A 22,563-nucleotide genomic window follows, 5' to 3' on the forward strand; every position below is an offset into this window, starting at 1 on the left:
TGAGCAGTACCGCTTGGTATTGCCCTTGAACCAGCTAGTTCGGGCCGAATTGAAGCCAGTATGCCTGAATTGCTTAATCCTAGAGTGGTTGGGTCATTTCCACATGCAGTTTGCTTGTTTTTCCCTCAAACCGAGTTTACACGAATTCTGACTCCTTTTGTTCAGCATGAACCGCTTGGTTCTTGAGCCCATATTGCCTACAAGCCTCTTTCTACCGAAAAGAAGAAGTTACATATCCTACTTAGCACTTTTAACGACTATCTGCAATTCTGCATGCTTACCACACTATAAGATGTCTTGGTACCTTTTAATTAGCCCACATATTGAACCAGGACATTTCAAGTCCTAGTGGGACTCCAACCATTACCCACCTTCCTTTATGTGCATTCACCAAAGCCATGTATGCCAAGTGCAACCCAAGTTATGTAGCATGCATTTTTAGACTTCCCTAAAAGCAATTTGCATTTCAACTATTTGTTTTTGTATCCTCAAGTGATCTAGATCCATGCCCCCATATATTCCTATGTTTGCCAAATCACAAGTTTACCAATCAAATGTGAAACTAAATTTTTGTAATACTTAATGAGTCAGTTATTTTAATTGCTAGTGTATAATCAGACATCAAAAGTAGAATCTATTTTCTAATTTTTCTAACTTTCTCCTTAAATATAAGTATTTCATAGCATATATTTTGCCTAGAAATCAAGCACATTTAGATGGTGGCAATTTTCCTATTTTGAATATTTTTAATGCTAACAATGCTTCCTTCTTTTTTATTTTAGAGGTATAGAAAGTTTTTTTGATGCTAGAAAATAAGTTTAGTTTATCATACAAATATCAGGATCCATTTAACCTATTTACATGTTCTTGTATATAAAATTCTAATAGTTCTAAAAGGATTTAAAGAATTCAATTTTTTCCTTAACTGGGTTGAATCTTTTGCTTGGTTTGTTGTATGTGTGTTTGAAAGAATTCTGTATTTTTTATTATTGAAGCCTATTTTTCTGATAAACAAGAAAACAAAGTACTCCTAGCAAATATAAAAGAATGTAAAAGCCTCTTAAAAAGGGTCTTGCTTCATAATTTGAATTCTACTTGATTTTCAGATCTCTAGTCACATGGCAAACTCTCTTTTGATGCAAAGAAAATTGGGAAGGCTTTGAAAATATTATTTATTTCAAATCAATAACCAAGTTCATATAGTTCATGGCACTCGGAAGTTTAAGCAAGTTGTGCTGACCATGTATCAAGTGCAATATATGTGTCAACTTGGTAGGCTTACAATGAAATTCTTATTAACTTTGCAATGCTGCCAGTACATTATGTATCATTTAGTATTCCTCTTAGGAAAGATTTTTATTTTTATACTACCCCATTGCTGTTAAAATCTCAGTCGGTCTCCATTTCTGAGATGCTATGTCTTAAATTTGATCCCCTATTTACTAGGATTTTCTTAGCCTTCTGTGCACTTGAGGGAATAATCTTATTCACAATTGTCACTCTTTCCTAATTAATGCCTTTCCTGAGCTCTTCCATAACGATCTGGAGAGTACCATTTCAATTTTGCCATATGCCCACTACAGACTCCATGGTTGCTTTGCAACTATTCCATCTTAATGTATGTTAACCAAAATTTTCCGTGTTGTACGCCAAGGCTGTGTTTGGATTCTTGTTAAATGGTGGATAGGGGGGATTTATTCCAGCCGAGATCTACTCAAAAAGTGGTGGATAACATTATTCTATCGTAGGTTCACAAAGATGGTTGACCTGGGTAACTTTATTTCACGAGGAGGGTGAAATAAAGTTAATCACCCAGAGATTTCTCTCTTTACTTTTCACTTTTGGTGCAATTATAATCCACTAAGCATGGGGGCACCAACCAAAAAGTGAATAACTTTATTTTCTAGTTAGCTAGTTAGGGGATCGATATACATGGTTAACATGCAAACACAGCCTAAGTAGCTTCAAATGATTTTTGCATCCACATTATCAAGAACATTTTTCCATGTTCCAAGTTAGCAGGCATTCTTTCTCTGTTATTATCGAACAAAATCTATAGGAAAATCTATTGTTATATAGGCATTGTGAAGATAAGGGCTCTAACCTATTCATACTTGTCTCCGCATCATATTTCTAAAATAGATGTGTTTCTTCTGGAAGCACCATAATGACACTAATATTTGGACTAATTGATTTTTGTTCTTTTCACATATGTTGTCTTTTAGGTACTTGTAAAAGATATCTGGGTTTTTGAGAGATCACTCTTTCACCCTGGGGCAGACTGGCGTCTTTGTGCCCGGCTTTCAGTATAGGCTGTCTGAAGGACTTTCGGAAGATACTTGTCCTAAGCCGTGGTCTTAGTGTCATGAAAAAGTTGCTCCTATACATGCATGCTGGAGGGGAGTAACTTTTGTTCTCTCACCTTTTTTTTCCTTCGAATTCATCTTTCGTTTCCAACAGGGCAGAAATTATGGCAGGCTTTTGAGTCTTTTTTGGAGACCAGCTCTTATTTAATGCGCATACTACCCCCCTGTCCCATGTTCATGGACTTGGAGGATCAGGATTTATCTTGTAAAGTTGTTTGAGCACATAATTTTCTTAGTGCTTCAATCAATACAGATGAGAGTATTGTCATTTTGGCTTGAACCATCAGAGGTCTCTGTTGGCACATAATTTTCTTAATGCTTCAATCAATACAGATGAGAGTATTGTCATTTTGTCTTGAACCATCAGAGGTCTCTGTTGGTTGTTCAGAATACACATGAACGGTGAATGACTGAAGTTATTGGTCTGAAATCAGCATTTCAGGATGCCTTTGCTGATTTTTTCTTATATATTTACCTATGCTTTGTCTAGCAATCAAGAGATGCATCTGATATTATGTTGGTTCAAGGATACAGTGTTTAAGTTTTTTGTTATTTCCTGAGAGGGTGATCCACTGGATAATACAACAACGAAAGATGAAGTCATTGGCAATGCACCACCACAGGCTTGAATCCAGAACCTCTGCTTGTTAAGCAAAGGTGTGAGACCACTGGGCAATACCTTGTGCGTTGTGTTTGTCTGTAATAAAGCACAAGAGATTCTCCATTTCTCCCTATCAAAACAAGCTTGATCCAGGCAAAACCTTGAAGAGCAAACCCTTCTCTAGCAAACCATACTGGTTCAGTGATTTGGGACAGCGTCATCGCCTCACCCGATGCATGATATTGTACTTTGTGATGCTAGTGGTTGTATATGTGTAAGGGAGAAAGAAACCCTGCACAAAATCTTGCAAAGTGAAGTAACTTTCTGCTGTACGTTCTTCCAAGTCTTGGATATGAATGACCTAATGAATAAATTATAAACTTTCCCATGTACTTTGGTTGATGATTAGTTTTATTCCTCGTGTTAGCTTGGATTGATTGCTTGGCAGATCCCTTTATCACTTGATTCTTTTTGCTCCCTAAGGGTATTTGGAGTTCTCCATCATCCAAATTGGTTTTATTGAGAAGATCTCTTTAAAGTTTTATGGTAATAGTTCATGCAAAATGTTTTGAGGAATAGATGCTCTGTTGTAGCTAATCTCGCTATGGGCAATGTAACAAGCGTATGTGGTTCTTTAAAAGTCTTAAAATATTATGATAGTTTCCATTACCCTTAAAGAAATAAATTGTGCTGATCATATGATAAATATTTCATACGATGGTCATCCAACTCTATTATAATTTGATATATAGCTCTATATGTTTTAGCGTTCGAAGGTTTCATTCACAAGTTCCAGGTTAGAGATAGTTTAGGGCCATGAATGTAGGCAAATTAAACACGCTGGTTGTTCTACTGATCATTTCACAGGCAACTGTAGAGCTGAGCCATACCATCCAAATGGCTCCAAACTCAGACTCGTAATATTCTAAAAATCTTGAAGCACCTCAATAGGATTCTACCAACTGCTTAGGCTAAGCCATATCCTATGTTTGGAATTTTAAAGATTTTTCCATTTTTTCCGATGGTTTTCAAATTTATAATAGGCAATCTAAGTTGAAAGGAAATCATATTAAAAATATCTTTGTTTGAAAAAATATGTCAAGAATATGAGCTTCATTTTTTATATTTTGTCTTTTTTTTTTTTTTTTTTTTTGTTCTTTTCTTCAAGCAGCCGACAAAAATCTTTAACAATATTTCCTTTCATGTCGTTGGGCACATAATTCACGAGCCCCATCCCTGTGACAGGCGACATGAAGGCCTGCTTGTGTTAGTGGGGCTCGTGTGCAGAGTTGTGGACAAAGGTGATATCCCAAGCTGTGTGTAAACTCACAGAAAATGAATACAATCTCTCTTCTGTATAGCATATTCCTGTGCCAACAAATATACAGAGAGACCTGAATAAGATGTCCAGAATCCATGCTATCATCTACCTACACACAAATCTTTTAGGAAATAAGAATTTCTTCTTCTTACAGCCACAGGCGTTGGAAGCAAAGTGTTCATACTCCAAGAGTTTTCTTTATGCAATATGATAGGTACATATAAAAGGTCCTGGCTAGCTTGCTGGTAGCATCCATCCATTTATTGCAAATCCTGCCTCCATCAAAGTTTTGGAATGTAGAGGTATGGGAGGGCTGCCCAGTTGCACAGACTAAAATTACCTAAAGGCCCCACATCCCATAATTAAATAAACAACAAACAAATATAAATCTAAAAAAAAAATCATGCTGCATTTTGCAAATAGAAATTTCATAGGGCAACCTTGTTGGCTTATTTCATTATAGATGGCATATACAAGTCAGTTGATCTACTCCTAATGCAGAAACTAGTGGGGATCTAGAAAAGAAGCATACCATGTAGACCATCAGAAAAGCAACAAAAAGGTACTTCGAACATTAGAAGCATTTACTGAGACAAATGATAGGAGAAAGTTCAATTCTAATCGGGGCATAGGGGAGGGAAGCAGGACGGAGACATTATTTATGGATAGCTTAGTTACGACCAGGGAGAGAACTGGTGATGTTTCCAACCATACTGTCCCAAAGCCAAAATTAATTGCTGAGTATACCATTCCCAAATAAGATAAGGCTTTATACTTTCTGATGATATCTGCCAATACAACATGATCCATAGGGTTCTGGTTCTTGAATTACATTTGGCTCAACGCTGCCAATAAGATGAAGCAGCAAACTTGCATTTTATAACGTAGCATCTAATGTTGCATGCCACTATAGCACTACTGAGGCCTCAATCATAAATATTTATATTCTCTTTTTCCTTTTTTTTTTTCCAAAGACGACCCACTGTTAATCCCACCGAGAAACTGATGGTTATCACACTCGGATTACAAATCCCCTATCAGCAGACCATTTTTCTTAGAGGAAGCTTAATTTAACATAAATGTTTTCACGAAAAAGTATCATAATGACAATCATGAACATTTGAGAAACAAACAAGGAAAACATCTAAACACAAAAAACATTTTACTAAATGGCTGCTTGCGACGGATGTGAAAGACTTTCAATCTCCTTGATTACTAAATCTCTCTCCTCTTCAAGTTGCTCATCTTCACCTATAGAAACAAAGGAAAATCTGATGTAAGTAATTAAAAAACAAGAGAAAAAAAGCAGGAAGCACCCTCTGACAGCTCACTATTTGGCAAATCAGATTAATCTCCACACCTCCATTTACTGCCCATAGTGAAAACAACTGCATGGAAATGATTACCTTCATTACATATGCGGATTATTTATGGGTGGTCTAAGATGGGATTTTCTCAAGTTCGGGGCTGTCATTTCATTTCTTTGAAGTGTAAAGCTGAAAGTTTACCATAGAGCATGCGTGCATTGCTGACTAAAAAGTACCCATTGATGGTTGTGATCCCCCAACCCATAAAATATCCAAGATTAGAATCATTATACTAAATTCTTTTTACATCTGTAGATTGTTTATTACATATTCCACTTAAATTATTGTACTCCAATTTTTCTCTTGTAAGTGATATTTAGGTGGAGAGAAACATGATGAATGTATTTACTGAAGAAGAGATTATATTCTTGTTGAGGTGAACTCATAACTTCATGGAAAGACACCAAGTATGATGACAAAACGGGAATTCAAAGAGACTTTATGTTATCACTCCATCATTTATAAGAAAGTATTTTAAACAAGGTATGCCATCTCGATACCAGGCTCTGTACTGGTGCCAACGTATTACTGTGTCGGTACGTCTAGTACGGAGGCTGGTTTGGCGTACCGAGTATTGGCACACCCCCCCATACTACATACCAATATCAAACCGGTATGGTATTGCCTCGTACCGTCTGGTTCGATATGGTATTACCTCGTACCGTCTAGTTCGATATGGTATGGCGTACTTTGGTTTTAAATGCTAATTTTTAGGTATAATTCAGCACAAAGTTTTATATTCTTTTAATATCAGTTGGCACTAACATACTAGTGTAGCAGTCAATGTGCTACACAACAATGTGCAGGACATATCAATGCATTTGACACTTATGACACTCAAACCTAGAGGAAATATAGCTCTAAGCATTGTTTCCTCATTTAAGTTTTAGTAAAGCTACACATTCCTTTTCATCAACAAAAGGTCTATGTTACATTGGCTTTTACACATGGGTGCAGGTGGGTGTCTTGATATTGGGTTCTTGCAGTATCAGTGAGCTATAACAATACCAATGTTGAAGTGTCCGATGTTGTTACTCAAAGGGAAAAACATCTGGAAAATTTTCTTGGGAACAAAAAGATAAAAAAAAAAGAAGAGGATGTTGTTAAAGGAAAAAACAAAGGATCTGAGCAGTATAGCATCAAAATTTTAAAAGTTTTTAAAATAGATTTCACTATTTTAAAACATCCACTGACAGTTAGATGTCAGTCAGCGTTGTATAACAAGTATAGACCAAATTGGGCACAGCAAACATGACTCACTACCATGGAGGAGGAAAGAGAGAGAGAGGAAGATCTGAACTAGAAACTATATGTTTAATAAGACCATGTGGATCTATAACCAACCGTTTTTTTTTTTCTTTTTTTCTTTGCTAAGTTGATAAATAGCCACTTAATTGCTTCCTTTTCAGCTGTCAACCTAGCTAATCCAGATATTTTCCAGTTATATGATCACTGAACTATTATTAATTCACATAATCATATTTTCCATCAGTTGAATTTAATTTTTTTGAACTCAAGATGTAGTCATATGTGTGCCTGCCTGAATGTCTTGGACAGATAACATGATCAAAAGGAAAACTTACTTCTGCTTGTAGGAAGACAGTGAAGTAGCATCAGCAATTCTGCATGATTGTTTGCCAAGACTTCAATGATCTCACGTGGCTTATTTGGATTAGCAACAAATACCTAACTCGACATAAAAGAAGCGTATAAGAAACACATGTTGTAGGTTAAGATCCCATGAACAACTGAGACTTTCATCTAAAATATTATCAACTTTGCTGACTGACCAGAAAGTACTGTCTTCCTAGGTCTTAGTTTCATATTTTTTCGGTAGCAAAGAAGGTTATAACTTTTAAGTACCTTAGGTGAAGGGTGATCTAGATAAATAAACTAAATAACTAGAAGGCATAGCTAGTAGTAATAAGATATGCAAAAGTGATAAGTATGCAACATGATGATAATTGAAATACACAATTGTCAGAGAAATTACACACAGCTCTATGCAAAATTTTACAGTCCAGCTAAACATCAAACTAGAATTTGGTACATGTAATGGGGAAAGCCTGGATGGTTGTGCGCCATCAAGCAGGCCAAGCTGGAGTGGTAAAAGCAGCTAGGCAGTCCATCTTCAAATGGCAAAAAAAATACCAAAAAGGCCAACAATATCACAATCAACCTCATTTTTCTTTCAAATCATACATGTAAAAGACCAACTTCACCATTATAGAACCACAGTTGTTAAAATCAATCAAACCAATGGCATCATTTCATCACATATTAATCAACCAAGTCAAATATAGGAGTGCTAGGTGACAACAAAACCACATAGTAAAAGTAAATTTGCAAAGTGGGGGTGTAAAAGAGCCAAGCAAAGAAGAGTATGAGGCTGCTCGGCTCGGCTTGGTATATTTGAACAGCTGCTCGAGCTTTAGACAAGCTCAAGCCGAGCTTTACTCAAGCTCAAGCCGAGCTTTAGATAAAGTGCTCAAGCTCGACCCAAAGCTTTGAGCTGAGCTTTAATCAAAGCCAAGGTGAGCTTTTTCACTGCTTTCAAACAGAGCCTATGTTCAGGCTAGGGTCATTTTTGGAGCCAATCTCTAAACAATGTTTGAGCTCGGCTTATTTTCTAGTTGAGCTGAGCTTGAATGAGTAATTAATGAGCCAAGCCTAAGCTACTCATGAGCAGCTTGATTCATTTGCAGTCCTACTGAAAAGTAAAAATATGACAACTCAAGAAGAAAATTCTAAAGCTTACAAGTCATAATTGAAATTCCATATTTGCATTCAAAAAAAATTGCAACTAGGAGAAAAAATAGAAAGAGACAAAAATAGGGAGGAAAAGGAAGAGAAAAGGGGAGGAAGAAGAGAAAAAATGATCTTCCAAATAAGAAGGGAGAAGGAAGAGTAACATAAGAAGAAAATAGGAAAAGGAAAGTAAAAGAGTAAGTACAAGAAAAAGCTTTTAGGGGCCTTTAGACTATGGACTATTGGTGACAGCCTATTGGAGGGCTGCTGCACTCCACAAAAGCCTCCAGTCAATGGTGTAAAGGCAAGTGGGTCGATGACAGCAGGTAGAGGGTTACTTAGTTGCCCTAGCATCAAGAGATGAGGAATTTCCAAATTTATATTAAAAAATAAAGCATTACTGAAACAACACATTATGAGACAACAGGATTCCTTGTGAAACTAGAACCATGCTCTACATGGGGCCTATGATGCATTCCCATCTTATTATTGCTTATACTAAAATAAGCCTCATGTGGAAGCCTCAGATTACAGCATGGTGTTCCTTCTGAGGCTTTTGCATTACATCCAGTAGTAGTCTAGAAGATGAAAATTCCTTTTTCATTCACAATGAAGAAGACACTATCAAGGTTTTGTGGAATATATGGGAATACAAACCTTAGTAAAATTTTATAATAAGTATAAATAGCACTGCTCGATAAAAGTACCTTAAAAATATGGAATGCACAAATCTGGATATTTTTGCTTGAATCCTGCATCAATATAGCTCCATTAGAATACAAACCAAGAACAATAATAGTACTGATTTGTAAAACTCAAGATAAGTATCTTAACAGAAAAATAGATGAAATTTGGTAAAAAGTTATGCCAGTCACATTGCTACACTTGGAAGGGTATAGTATGCATTCACTATTCTATTATTATCAGTCATTACAATCTAATTGGGACTTCATAGTTTTGGAGAGCTTCACATCCCCACTAACATTTTATGACTATAGCAATTTGGAACCACGACATGTAAAAAGACTGGACTTTGCTCTTACTCCACCCCACCTCCTTTCTCTCCCCCCACACTGTGCTGAATCTCCCTCCTAATTATATTAGGAGAGGCACATGTAGAAAACCACTTGGAGCCCATCCCATGAAAAGGGAGGCAGTGATCAAGGATTTAAGTCCCGGTGGGATGGTGAGGCATCCCACCATCCTGGGTGTTAGGATGCAGCACATCCTAGCATGTCCCATTCCACAGAAAAAAGTGGGACAACCCCATCATACAGGATTTGAATCCTTGGGGCTGATCCCTTCCATGCCTTTTTCTCTCAAACACAATCTCTCCCTCGTATTATCATCTTTTTCCTTCCTTTATTTTCTAGCAGCTTTTAGTGCGCAGGGTTTGGAGAAACCCTCAAAGGCTATCTGGTGAGTGAAGCAAGACCAAGCAGCAAACTAGAATGGGTTTAAATAGTGGACATTGAGCCACAACACTTGGCACTCAATTGTGAGAAACACTTGCCAGATCATATGTACCAGGAGTACATGATTAGGTAAAAGCCCTACACTATTTTTATGGGCATGTTTGTTTAATTTTTTGCATGACTGTACAGAATCCCCTTAATTTAAATTTTTGGAAATGAAAAATACAAAAGCATGCAAAGAAATAAGTGGATTTCATATTTTTCACTCAAAGAAGGCTAATGCCAACTTTGTATATTCTCTTGGGTACCCATCTGCCATTCTCAAAATAAGGTGAATATGTTTTGTGAAAGCATATACATCTTCTATGCTTTGCTCTTTGCACCAAAGTTTGATGCATTGACATCTCAAATACAATAAAATATAAAAATATAACATGAAAGTATTCCTACATACAATTAACTTGATTAATATATATTAGCTTAAGCATTAAAAGAAAATACAAGGATGTTGGGGGAAGACATTAGTACCTTCAAAAGTGCCATCATAATTTTCAAGTATCGAACTTCTATAATGTAGCGCTTCATTATCTGTGAATTTGGAGTCTCCAAAAGAAATTCCGAAAGAAACTAACAGATAACAAACTACAATCAATCGCTTTTCAAAAAGATAATAAAAGCAAAGTGTAGATCAGTTGTATGCCTAACCTTCAAGGATTGTCTTCTTGTCACATAGTTTGTAGATGTCAACAACTTTTCATAGAGCTCAAAGAACTGGAATAACATTCTCTAATCAGATTATTTGCATGAAATACATTTACAAACATTAGTTTCATGCTGGGACTACTAAACTAGAAGTATAAGACTTCCGTTAGATCAACCTAATCAGCATCTAGAAAAAAAAATTGAGCGTGCATAAACTAGAATATAGTAGAAAGAAAATAATATTGGCCAACCTGTTCATAGTGGGAACTCAAAAACTGGGAAACTGCAGTTTCATGTTTTGTAAGCAAGTCCTGCCACACATTTCTTTCAGAACACGTGAATGGGAGATTTTATATCTAAAATATTGTACAAAGCAAACAAAGGTACAAAACTGACCTTGAAGGTGGCAAGAGCATCAGAAGCAATATCAAAGTTTGGCAGTTCGACATACTTGAAGAACAGTTCGAAGCTAGTTGATTCCAATAGATATCTGAAAGAGCACTACAAAATCAAAATGCATGAAAAATCAAAACCTATGTGTCATAGGATGATAAGGGATGATGAGAACTAAGCATGAAATCAAATAAACACATTTCTTCGTATATGTTATCTGTTGATGGACTCCATTATCAAGAAGTAAAACCCAGATATTAAATATCAAATAAGGAAATACGCTTAATGCAGGCAGATGAAAATTGTTTGGCAATGGAAATCTCCAGGAAAATTTTTGCAATCGGAAAATATGTGCACCAAGATTCCTAGTCATCATCCTAATGGCATGGTAGTAATGAGATTCTACATCTAAGATTTTGTGCTGCAGAACAGCCAAATAAGCACAACAAATCTTCAACACAGGATCCATATCAATGAAACAAAAAGGTCCTATAGCATATCAAGGTCTATCTGTTTCAGCAATTAGATGCATAGGTGCATCCAGATAGTTTTTACAGTAACTAATATCAATCATGTCTTAAGTAATAGTCTAACATTCCTTTTTCAATTGAACTGTGTCATTTACTATATTAGATAATACTAAAACAAGGTAAGGCAAGAACTTCAAAATCATTCATGAGAGACATGACATAAATTATACAATTCGTATAATGATCTGTAAGCTAACAAAACATAGACAGGAAAAAGGAAATGTGCTAACATACACATGCACAAATCAGCATTCAACACAAACTAACTAAGACTATTTAAATGAGTTGGTATTTACAATTGGAAAAATGGCAAATAACATCAATACTAAGAAACAAGGTAGCTAGGATTTTCAGTGATATATATGCACAAAACACGAGGCCTTAATTTTCTGATAGCATTTGATGCATCAGGGAAAGTGACAATAAAATATCCTCCATTACTGTGGCCTTGAAGGTAAAAATTAAATGATAAGTTTTTCCATTTTATGTTGTTTTAGTCTGAAATAAATGTGAACATCTAAAATATTTTTTGATTATGGTTCAAAAACTAAATTCCTACAGGAATTATGATTGTGAAATTTTCTAGGCTAATTGTTTCAATCAGTATACAAATGAATGAACATCATATGAGTTTTTTTTTTTTTTTTTGCTAGGAAACATCACGTGTTAGTCTCAAATCAATGGAATGAATTAGAGGTGTCAATATAATGTATTTACACTAGTTTTGCAAAGAACTGCATTTAACTGCTAAACAAGCATAAATCATGATTAGGGCATCTAATTGTTGCCTTATATGAAGATGCTTCAACAGAAAGGTTCAGTCATACAAAGAAAGATCAAACCATGCATAGAAAAAAAGAAGAAAGATTGTTATAAAAAAAACAATAAGTAACAACTATAACAACCAGAAATTCGACAAGATTCAGATAATGCTTGGTGGAATCCTAGCCAGGATCCTCATAAAGGTTATTTAGTCCTCATTTACTCTGCATTCTAGCAAATTCTATAAAAGGAAAAATTCTAATACAGGTAGCATATGCATCATATCCACAAAACTAGATCAAAACTAAGTTGTCAAAGTCATCAGAATATTTGATATATGTTCAGCATGATAATTAACATCTCATCCCTACATCCCAATATAATAACATGAACACCAAATACGAATATAATAGATGATGACTAAAAGCAAACAGGGTAACCAAATATTTAAATATCTTACTTCGCAAGCGTTGGATATTTGATGCATTCCCTCAACATGTTACCGCAATTCAATGCAATTTCTTTGTTGTTATAACTGTTTGAAAACAATGTTAACTAAATCAAGCTTCATGACATTATGCATTATTTGCAAATATGAGCCATTTAGCCAAGAAGAGAAATGGAAAATTCAGAAGTCACTGTGTACAAGCCAAGACTAATTTTTGAAGTGTACCTAACAATATTAATAGTAGAAAGCTGCTCATGCATGTTTACCAGCATACATACATATAATTATGCGTAAGTATTACATTACATGAAACCTGCCATCCATGTAAACAACATTTATCAACTAGTATGAACTCTTACTACAGAGACAGGAACAAAATATATCAAGTTTGATGCACTTCTACTGAAATTCATTCTATGTTGCCCTCTTTAGGAATCATTCCAGATAACTTTCTTGTCTGGTATGTATTTATGCATGAGGTTATTAAAAATGTGTTTATGCACTACATGTATCCATGAAATCCATGTACACTCCATTGCTATAATTAACTTCAAGGGTAAAAGTGTACAATACCTACAGGAACTTAATGAAAGAAATGAGGAGTAGCATATCCTAATGATGAAGGCATTAGATCTGAACTTCTAACAAAGTTAATTCAAGATAGCTGATTTAAATCAGACAATCTAATAGACTGTTTATGCATAGACAGATAGTCAGCCATGCATATGCGTCTGTATGCATATCTCATTACCAGAAACACAGAATAGAAAATATCATGAGTTTAGAAGATATAATGAGTTTGCCGTCTTCATGTTTTCTTTTTCTTGGGGATCATCTATGCACAAACAACCTAGAGACTAACTTGGTTATGTATCACATTGTATAGATTCACAAAATCTTTATTTACTTCTAATCATCCATGATGAATTACTCTAACATTGAGGTAAAATATGCATTTTGTTTATGATAATCAAGGATAAAATATCCTACACAGGGAATGAGATCTGACCTTCAAGGTCAAGGAAAATAGACTTTCACTCCAAAAAGGGAAAAAGTAAATAGATTCAAAGAAATAGAACAAGAACAAAGAAATTTTGAGAACCAAAAATGAACCACAAAAAATTAAGTGTAAATCTATATTCCATACAAATAATAAAATGTGCAGCAGAAAAATTTTGATAAAGAAATACAGCAATTATCAAATTCCTTTATTATATTCTATGTATGTGCATTGCAAGTGCTTTAACTAGTCTCTACAAATGGTAGAGTTCAATAAAATTGATCATCTAGTGGACCCCTATTACCTTCTAAGCCGATCACATGAATTAGGCTGCCATTTATATTATATTTATCAGCATTATTATTAAGTTGTGTTACAGCTACTTCCAGCCTATTTATAGGGACTATGATTGGTGCACCATACAGCCCCCCAATAGGCGTTGGAGAAGTTTGCTTCCAGAGAACAAGTTTTACAGGAAACCCTGTCAAGGGATTCAGGAATAAATCTGCTCTCTATGAATTAATGACCCTTGACAGTTGACATAGCAGTTGGCAACAGATTATATACCAATATATCAGCTGATCATGTATATAACTTAATTAATTCAAAGCACTTATCTATAGCTCAGGCTGCTCAGACGTAGTAACCAGCCAACATATTTAAAAGGTTGTCAAATCACATAGGTGATCCTAGGTATTGACCCCTTGAAAGGCCTAGGTGGCATGCCTAGGTGATCAGCGAGTGCCATAGAGTGAAATTCTAAAAACTAATAAACCTGTATGTTTTCGTAGACAATCATGTATAGTTCAAAAAAAGTCACATCAACAAACATCATGTTGAAAAAAATAAGTTTGTTGACTATCTAAATTGTCAATAATGAAAATTTTGTTTTAATACTTTAGTTTTAATTAGTAATTTACTATTAAGTGATTGAAAGAATTTAAATCTTGAAAGGTAACATGTGCAAGCATCAATTGGCATCTAAGAGAACACATTATAAATGGACTCAATTATTGTCTGTTTAAGTTTTTTTTTACTTAAAGACAGAATTAGTTAAAAATTTTATGCCTTCAATAAGCAATTAACACCCGAGACAGGCAGTTCCTAGGTGGCCAAGTGCCTGTCTAGGCACCAACCTACGTGCTTGGATTGCTGCCAAGCTCGGTGGCCTGAAAAGTGTCAAGCATGAGGCAGTTGGGTTATTTGAGTGCTTAGGCTGGACCACCTAGGCAGACATCTATGACAACCTTAAAGGTTAAAACATGAAGGTGTGCCCTTTATAAACTAAAAGATAAAGCCTAATATGAGAAAGAAAGAGAGAGTGAAAGAGAGAGGAAAGGGGAGATGGAGGGATGCGGGGGCAGGGGGAGAGGTTCTAGAAATATCTAACTTACCAAACAACAAGGAAGTCCAAAAGTTCCAAATGATTCTCAATATACTCCACGCAGCAATAACCAGAACCAACTTGCTGCCTTAACAAAATGCACCAACAGTGCACTATATCTTTTCTAGCCTGTTTTGAAAGCCTTAGTTAGCTTGCAACACTCAGAATAGACATAAAATTGTGTATGTCATAAAGAACTTACATCCCACCCCAATGATGGCAATTTATGAACAAAAAGGGAAAGAACACCCTCCTTGCAAATTTCAAGAGCAATCTGCGAAATCTGCTCCTGATTTGGTTCAGCTTCTCCATCTCCAGTCAGCATTTGTCTCATTGAAAGAATATTCTTTTCAGCTTCTTCACGAGCCTGATATGATGAAATATAAATGCATTCATATATATATATAGATATATATATATATATATATATAACTTCAATGAGGTTAGTCAAATTATGATATGCAAAATGAGATATAGACCTCATTATCCAGCGGGAACTATAGCAAGCATTAGCGCTGTGAAAAAAATGATCTTCAGCACAAATATATACCACCAATATGACTTCACCACATTTCAGTTTAAATAAAACTTGCTAGGATTAATTCTTTTTTGGTGCATAGACTGATTTTGAAGCAACTTGGACACTTACAGGATTTTCTGAACTCGAAAGTATGATTGACAAGTATGGTGCTTTACATGTACGTGCATGCCTGCATATGAGCATGAGCACATGCATTGGGATAGGCGAGTCTATGAATCTGTTCATGTGCAGGTGATGGTGGCCGAATGCAAAGGTAGGTGAGGTACTATGTGTACATGCATATCTTGGTACTATATCGATAGTCATGGAAGATGAATGTTGCCAGGTTTCTTTAGAATAATAAAGTCAAGAGACTGGTCACATTTTGATTATGGAACATCTATAGTCAAATATGCAAAGAAAAATCATCTCCTACAAATATAATGGTTGCCAATATAAAATTTATACGAGCCCCCTATCGGAAGGCTATATTGGTCTATGTTTAGTAGTAGTACGTTGAAAAGAACATAAGGTACCGAATGCGCAGATAGTTCTAGATACTTGCAGATTCTATTTACTTCTTACTAAACTAATTATTGCAGATTCTATTACTTCATAGTTATCTAGTTATCACTAATGCATCCGTACTTATATGCGGTGGCTAAAGATTTTAGATTTGAGATAATTTAACTAAAATCTGAATTTGTAAATATCTAAAATAAATAATTAATAACTAACTAAAATCTAATACATTATATCTCCATTTTGCCTCTTGGCTCAGAAGTATCTCTCTTCCTCCTCCCTTTGAAATTGTTAAGAGCCCATATATATTGACATATCCTTGTAGAAGTTGTAGGGTCCCTTCTTCTACTGAAGTCTAGAATATGTTAAAACTTTTAAAAGAGAAATCTAATCAAAGTTATTTTTGGAATCAAAAAATTGGGAAATTAAGCCACTTTTATATAGTTTAAGGATAAAATCAAGATTATCCTATGAAGACCAAATCCCAAACTGTTAAGGTATTTGTCCTACATCAACATCTCAACAACAGATGAATATAGTCACACAAAATGTTTAGCATTATGAAATATAGGATCTAGAAATTAAGATTAGAGAAGAACAAAGTACTCTTGCATATGTCCATTATGGAATTAGCTTGGGCACTACAATGCAGTTGTTGAATGAGGTACTCAAATATCTAACAATGATGATATAGAATCTGATTATCCAGATCCAAACAGTGAGGAATAAAAAAACAGTTGCCATAATATGTGAAATACACCCAAAGAGAACAAATTCTTTATGGGGAGGATTTAAGTGCCACTGGCATGGGGCATGTCATAATGCACAACAGCACTTTCCACATCATGCCATTCCATGCCATGTCATGCTGACATGGTTACCTTCTTGTGCCTAAACAAGGAATTTATATGAGAAAAGGACTTAAGTACCCCTTTGGCTCAGTGCAAAGTGATATTGAGCCATATCGACTTGACACAAGTCCATATTGCCGACCTACCCAATGCTGAACCGCAGCCTGGTATTATGTATCAATCCAGTGCCAAATGTCAGCGTTGTCCTGGCATGGTACATACCTATAAGCACAAGTTGCCATGGGCTAGCACTTGAAAGTTATGCCCCATGGACAGTTATGTCAAACGAGATGTAATTCCCTTATCAAACAAGAGTTAAAATTATAACCATTTAGACAATAAGAAGAATTTGGTTAACTTTTAGCCAACATTTGATGACATGTTCTCTATATAGTCGAATCCAATGGTTTAAATCAAGTTGCTGATGGAAAACATTTAGTTTGGCAATCCCCACCTTCTACCTTATACACACCCCATCCCTCGAGCGATGACTCCAACCAAAATCGAACCCTAGCCCCTTGCTCAAGTAACGAGGAGTGATACCATCCAAGCACATACAGTGTTACATGTCGTCGAATAATAATATAGCACATCCCAATGCACAAAGCTCCTGCCGTTGAGAGGTAAGAGGAGGGTCAAATGTACATAGCCTTACTCATGTATTCGGAGAGATCGTTTTTATGTTTCGAAACCGTGACACCCGAGCCATAATAGAGCAACATTATCCTTGCACCAAGGCTCGCCTTCTATAGTTGAATAATAATATGTGAATCTAGAAAGGTCTTAAATATCATGGGATGGGGTATTCCGATCTTTCTACGAAACAAGATGCCCCACATACCAACACTCAGGACGGTAGATTTCCCATCCCGTCCCAGTCCATTTCCAGACTTGTCCCATCCTGACACTCAGGATGGTGCCCCAATCTGATACTTGAGAAAATGGGATGCCCTGCTGTCCCACCAGTATTTAAACCCTTGGAATCTAGTAAAAGTGATTACTGATTACCTTTAGGTAGCCTTTTGAACACCATAAAGCAATGATCTTCATTATCTCTAGGAATCCAAGGAATTAGAGTAGCCAAGAAAACAAGGGTGACAAAATTAATGTCCAGCAAAAGCATTCACTATGCTATCATTGGACCATAAGGCCAAATTTGAACAAAAGAAATTAAGACAATTGTCTATGATGGCTGCTAGATAGAGTTACATAAACAAGTTGTATAGACACCTTAATAGTAGACCACTATATGTAGAATTGTTATGCTCATAAGATAGTAGTACAGCACAAGATATACAGTACAGAACCTAGCTGCCTAGTTTGTTTAGTACCATACTGTATCAACAACGAACTGGGATGTTTCATGGTCTCGGCACGGGACTGTGCCTAGACTGGTGTGAAATAATCCTTACTATGCCAAACTGTCCAAAATCATATAATTCGAGCAATTTAGCCTGGTAAGGGCCCCATATTGGTTTTGGACAATGTTCGCCAAACCAGTACCAAAGGACATACTGGCCAGCAACTGGTTCGGTATGGTATAGATCCATACCATGTCATTTCAAGATGTGGCGCAATAAGGAGAAACGAAGAGGGAAGAGGAGAGGGAGAAGGAGAGATAAGAAAAGAGAGAGAGAGCGGAGGGAGGAAGAGGGAGAGGAAGGAAGGGAGGGAGATGAAGGAAGGAGGAGAGAGGGCTCGAAAGCCCTCATCGTTAGGGGTAAGGAGCTTGAAATAGAGAGAGAGAGCTTGAAACCCTAACCCTGACGCCATGAGAGAGGGAGACAGGGAGAGGAGGGATGCTTGCCGATGACAATTGAGCAAGGGGGGCGATTGCGTGTCTACCCAACTAGAGAGGGGGGCAAGGGAGGAGGACCGACCTATTAAATCACGGCTGGAACCGGGCCGTTTTCCTTCTCTCAGCCTATTTACTAAGCCAACAAGCTATCCTGATTCCCTATAGGTTCAATTTAGTACACCCTAAACTAGGCGGTTCGGAGTGATACGAGACACCCTAGTTTTGGGCCTCAATTATTTAGAATGAGCTTGACATCCATTTCTCCGTTTGTTTAAAGATAAGAGAGGAGGAAGAGAGGACAAAGAGAAGGAGAGTGGAACAGTGAGAAGGAGGTCCAATTGAGATATTACCCTCTTCCTTTTTTTGTTACATCACATATATAAGCAGAAATTGAAAAATATGAGAAAATCGTGCCAAAATATTGTATTTTGGCTTGATTTTGTGATATATTAATAGATCTCATTCAGATTTATGCAATGATATTTTTTTATTTTTATATTTATTTTATTTTTAGTAAAATATATTTTTATTAAAGGATAAAAATAAAGAAGAAGTTAATTCCAAAAATAAAGAAAGGTAGAGCCAGTCAAGAAGGTAGAACCCATCAAGAGAGTCTGCTTGTTCAAGCTAACCAAGAGCATCAGAAAGGTCGATCACACAAGGGTAAGAAGTCGGTGCCCCAAACATCAGCTCAAGCAGAGTAAAAGAAAGAAAAGAAGAATGCAAATCCATTAGAAGTGGATGAGTAGCCAGTTTACATTAACTCCGAGACTACCGAGCTTTCCAATGATAGATTTCCCAGATCATCTTGTAATACAAGCAATGATGGCGACTCTTCGAATAGTGATGGGTCTAATGGTCAGGATGGGGACAATGGACACGGAGGGGTTGCCATCCCCCTAGATTTTCGTGCAACAAAAACTTGCTTCCCCTATTCATGACTTGCTTTCCCAAGTTCCCAATTCAAGATTAAAGGAGTGTAAGCACCTTGCTTACTACATTATTTTTTTCTAAACATATAACATATTACAAAATAAACAGCAAGACTTTTTGATGTTACTTTATGTGGGAACATGATTTGTTTTTTCTTCTTTTTTTTTGATGGTCGTGGGAACAAGACTTGTTGCTTTTACTTTGTTGGATTTATGTTGATGTTCATTGATTTAACTAGTTTCACCTCATGTTGATGCATCTATTTCACTCTTTGTACCATTGTTGTTTCACATTTTTAGATCCACGCAGTATTTGGATCCAACATAATAGAATAACCTCTATGTCACAATCTCTTTTGTGTTTCACATTTTCTATGATGCCATGTTTGACTTGTTATAGTTCATTATAAGCCTGCCAATTTATTTAAATTTCTTGTTTTTTAACCCAAATAATTTCAATGCCATGAAAGTTTAAATAATTTTACAACTTACATATAGTATATGGCATATGTCATTGAATAGATATTTTTTTTATTAAGAATTTGGCCCTCCAAGACAAAAATCCTAGCTTCGCCCCTACTCCATGACTTTTTAGCTACAGATAGCAATATGGTTGTACTTTATAGGTTTTATAGTGTTATAAATTTCAAAGTCTTCCTTATTATATGTGCTAGTCATATGTAAGGTCTACACTCATATTCCATCAAGACTCAACTTCCCATCGTGCCAATACTTGTGATATATTGCATTGTTTGCATGCTTCCAATATCAATGTACTCTAAAAACAAGAGATATGAACTCTAGATAATACATCAAACATTACTATTATATGCGAACAAAGCCTATGAATCTTGGTACAATCACATTTATTACCTATGTTATCTCTCAGTTTCTCTATAAACGATAGAAATTTTAACCTCTTTTTATTTTGTACATTTACAGCCACTATCCTTTATGTTTCTTTCACAACCTGTTCTACAATTGGATATATAGGATGTGACATAATGCACTACAATGCAAGCTAGAGCCTACAATTTTTTCAGTTTTGACCTTCATTAATTTTCTGTTTCTTCTTCTAATCCTATTTTATACAAAAAAGTAAACAAAATGTGTAATCCCCAGTGTAAAGCAAAACCAAGTACCTTTGGAAACATAATCTGGCTAAGTTGTAGTCATCGCCATGGCTGAATTATTCTATGATATGCATACTTATAACAAAAAACAGCTCATATATTTCAAACTTTTAAGAAGATTTACCAAATTTATTTTCCAGCTTTTAACCATGCAAGCTGACTGAGTTTGAACTATTCGACTAATGTTCTTCTTGACAACTTTACAACTATCACATTGTGACACCCCAGGTCCATATTAACTACAGTCAAGTTTTCATTGATGAAGGACCAGGCAATCTTCAGCTTTAGCCTCAATCTCTTTCAACTTTGGATGAGATAATGTGCAATGTGAGTGGATGAGATAATGTGTAATATGAAATAAAGCCAAGAATTTGTCCTACCAAGAAAAATCTCCTTCAATTTGCCTCAAGAAGCTACAAACCTATAGGAGAAGTATGCATTGCTCATTCATGTCACAAAAGAAATGACAGAAAGATAAGTTTCCATTGAAAAACTACGACAAATTCAGCGACAAATTTGCTCAACAAACAAATAAAATAAAATAAATCAGCATGAATCAGGAACCCCTACCCACCCCAGCCCCGCCTAAAAGTGCATTGACAAACATTGACTTAACAAACAGATCAATAGCAAAGAGACTGAATTCAGATCACGTGAAAAGACCTCGACACAGAATTCCCACTAAATTGCTCATCCACTTTCCCAAACGCCACCAATTTTGTCCGAAGAACAAAAGAAAACTAGAAAAACATAACAAAACCCATGTCCAACCTCCACCTTCCGTTGGAAGAAACCAAAAAAAAAACAAACAAACAAAAATCAAGAATCTGATCAGATGGAAGACGGAGAAAGATTGTTTTTTTCCGGCAGATCTCATCGTCTCACCTTTGCGACGGTCTTGGTATCAAGGGCAAGTAGGCTCTCCCGGATGGCCTTCACGAGGTCGGAAGGGGACGACCTGGCCTTGGACGGCTTGAAGAAGGAGAAGGCCATGGCGACTCTCCCTCCGCCTCTCCGGGTCGATGTGGTGGTAGGCGTCCTCCCCCCCCCTCCTCTCCTCCACCTTCACCTTTTTACGCAAAGCCAGGACGAAGAGTCCAAAGTTGCCTGACTCGGCCGGTTTGGTACAGACCGGTTTAATTTTGAACGGTCTGGCACGCAAGAAGAATGAATGGACGAAAATGAATATTAAATTATTATACTAATAAAATAGTAGATTTTGCATAAATAATATATTTAATTATTGATTTTGCTAGAAAAGTAGAAACTTTTTTCCAGAATAATGTATATTTAGGGATGTTTTGCACAATTTTGCTCAAGTACAGGATGAATGGCGCACAAATTTAAAATTCTTGATACACCTAACTAAATATTATTTAATATATATTTTGTAATTTTTTTTTGGCAAAAACCATTTAACTTGAATGTTCTTAAATCCCAAAGTAACAAATGATTGTACATATTCCCGGCGTCTAATCTACAATTTCTTTTGAGCAAAGTTGATGTTAATGCTTAAACATTTTTCTTAGATGTAGCCACTTGTTTCAAAGCTATTGCCAAGACAGCCAAATAATTATTATGGTGTTCTTATGAAGTGATGGGAAAATAACAAAATTTATCCTTTCTCAAAATCATGTTGCTCAATCGATTTGACCAAGAAGAAGTTTTTGCTTCATCAACTTTCTTTCTTTTCTGAAAAAAATCATACCACCCTTAGGACCTCAAAGGCTCATGTAAGTTGTGAAAGTAACAATATCACAAAAGTAGAGT

The 22,563-nt window shown here is 36.0% G+C and overlaps 2 protein-coding genes across 4 annotated transcripts in view; one reads left to right on the forward strand and one right to left on the reverse strand.

The window, feature by feature from the left end:
• Positions 1-3,356, forward strand: part of LOC103721000 (39S ribosomal protein L45, mitochondrial) — a 33,142-nt gene extending 29,786 nt beyond the window's left edge. For both annotated transcript variants that reach the window (XM_039132368.1, XM_039132374.1), the window contains one exon: positions 2,226-3,356. In XM_039132368.1, coding sequence (XP_038988296.1) covers positions 2,226-2,312 — 87 coding nt within the window. In that variant the 3' untranslated portion in view covers positions 2,313-3,356. The remainder of the gene's footprint in view (positions 1-2,225) is intronic.
• Positions 3,357-5,063: 1,707 nt separating this feature from the next.
• On the reverse strand, positions 5,064-21,866 carry LOC103698380 (calcium-binding protein 39). Of its 2 annotated transcripts, none has more exons than XM_039132361.1 (11): positions 21,679-21,866; positions 15,240-15,404; positions 15,048-15,166; positions 12,666-12,740; positions 10,917-11,010; positions 10,772-10,831; positions 10,524-10,604; positions 10,347-10,445; positions 9,111-9,155; positions 7,239-7,341; positions 5,064-5,539 (listed from the first exon to the last, which is right to left on the reverse strand). In XM_039132361.1, the coding sequence occupies exons 1-11, from the start codon at positions 21,784-21,786 to the stop codon at positions 5,454-5,456; spliced, it is 1,035 nt and encodes a 344-aa protein (XP_038988289.1). In that variant the 5' UTR covers positions 21,787-21,866; the 3' UTR covers positions 5,064-5,453. The 2 variants fall into 2 exon arrangements, with proteins under 2 accessions (XP_038988289.1, XP_038988293.1); XM_039132365.1 differs by having other exon boundaries at positions 10,524-10,589; positions 21,679-21,837.
• Positions 21,867-22,563: the final 697 nt, after the last annotated feature.

Source organism: Phoenix dactylifera, chromosome 1 (genome assembly GCF_009389715.1).
Source record: "Phoenix dactylifera cultivar Barhee BC4 chromosome 1, palm_55x_up_171113_PBpolish2nd_filt_p, whole genome shotgun sequence".
Classification (NCBI taxonomy): domain Eukaryota; kingdom Viridiplantae; phylum Streptophyta; class Magnoliopsida; order Arecales; family Arecaceae; genus Phoenix; species Phoenix dactylifera.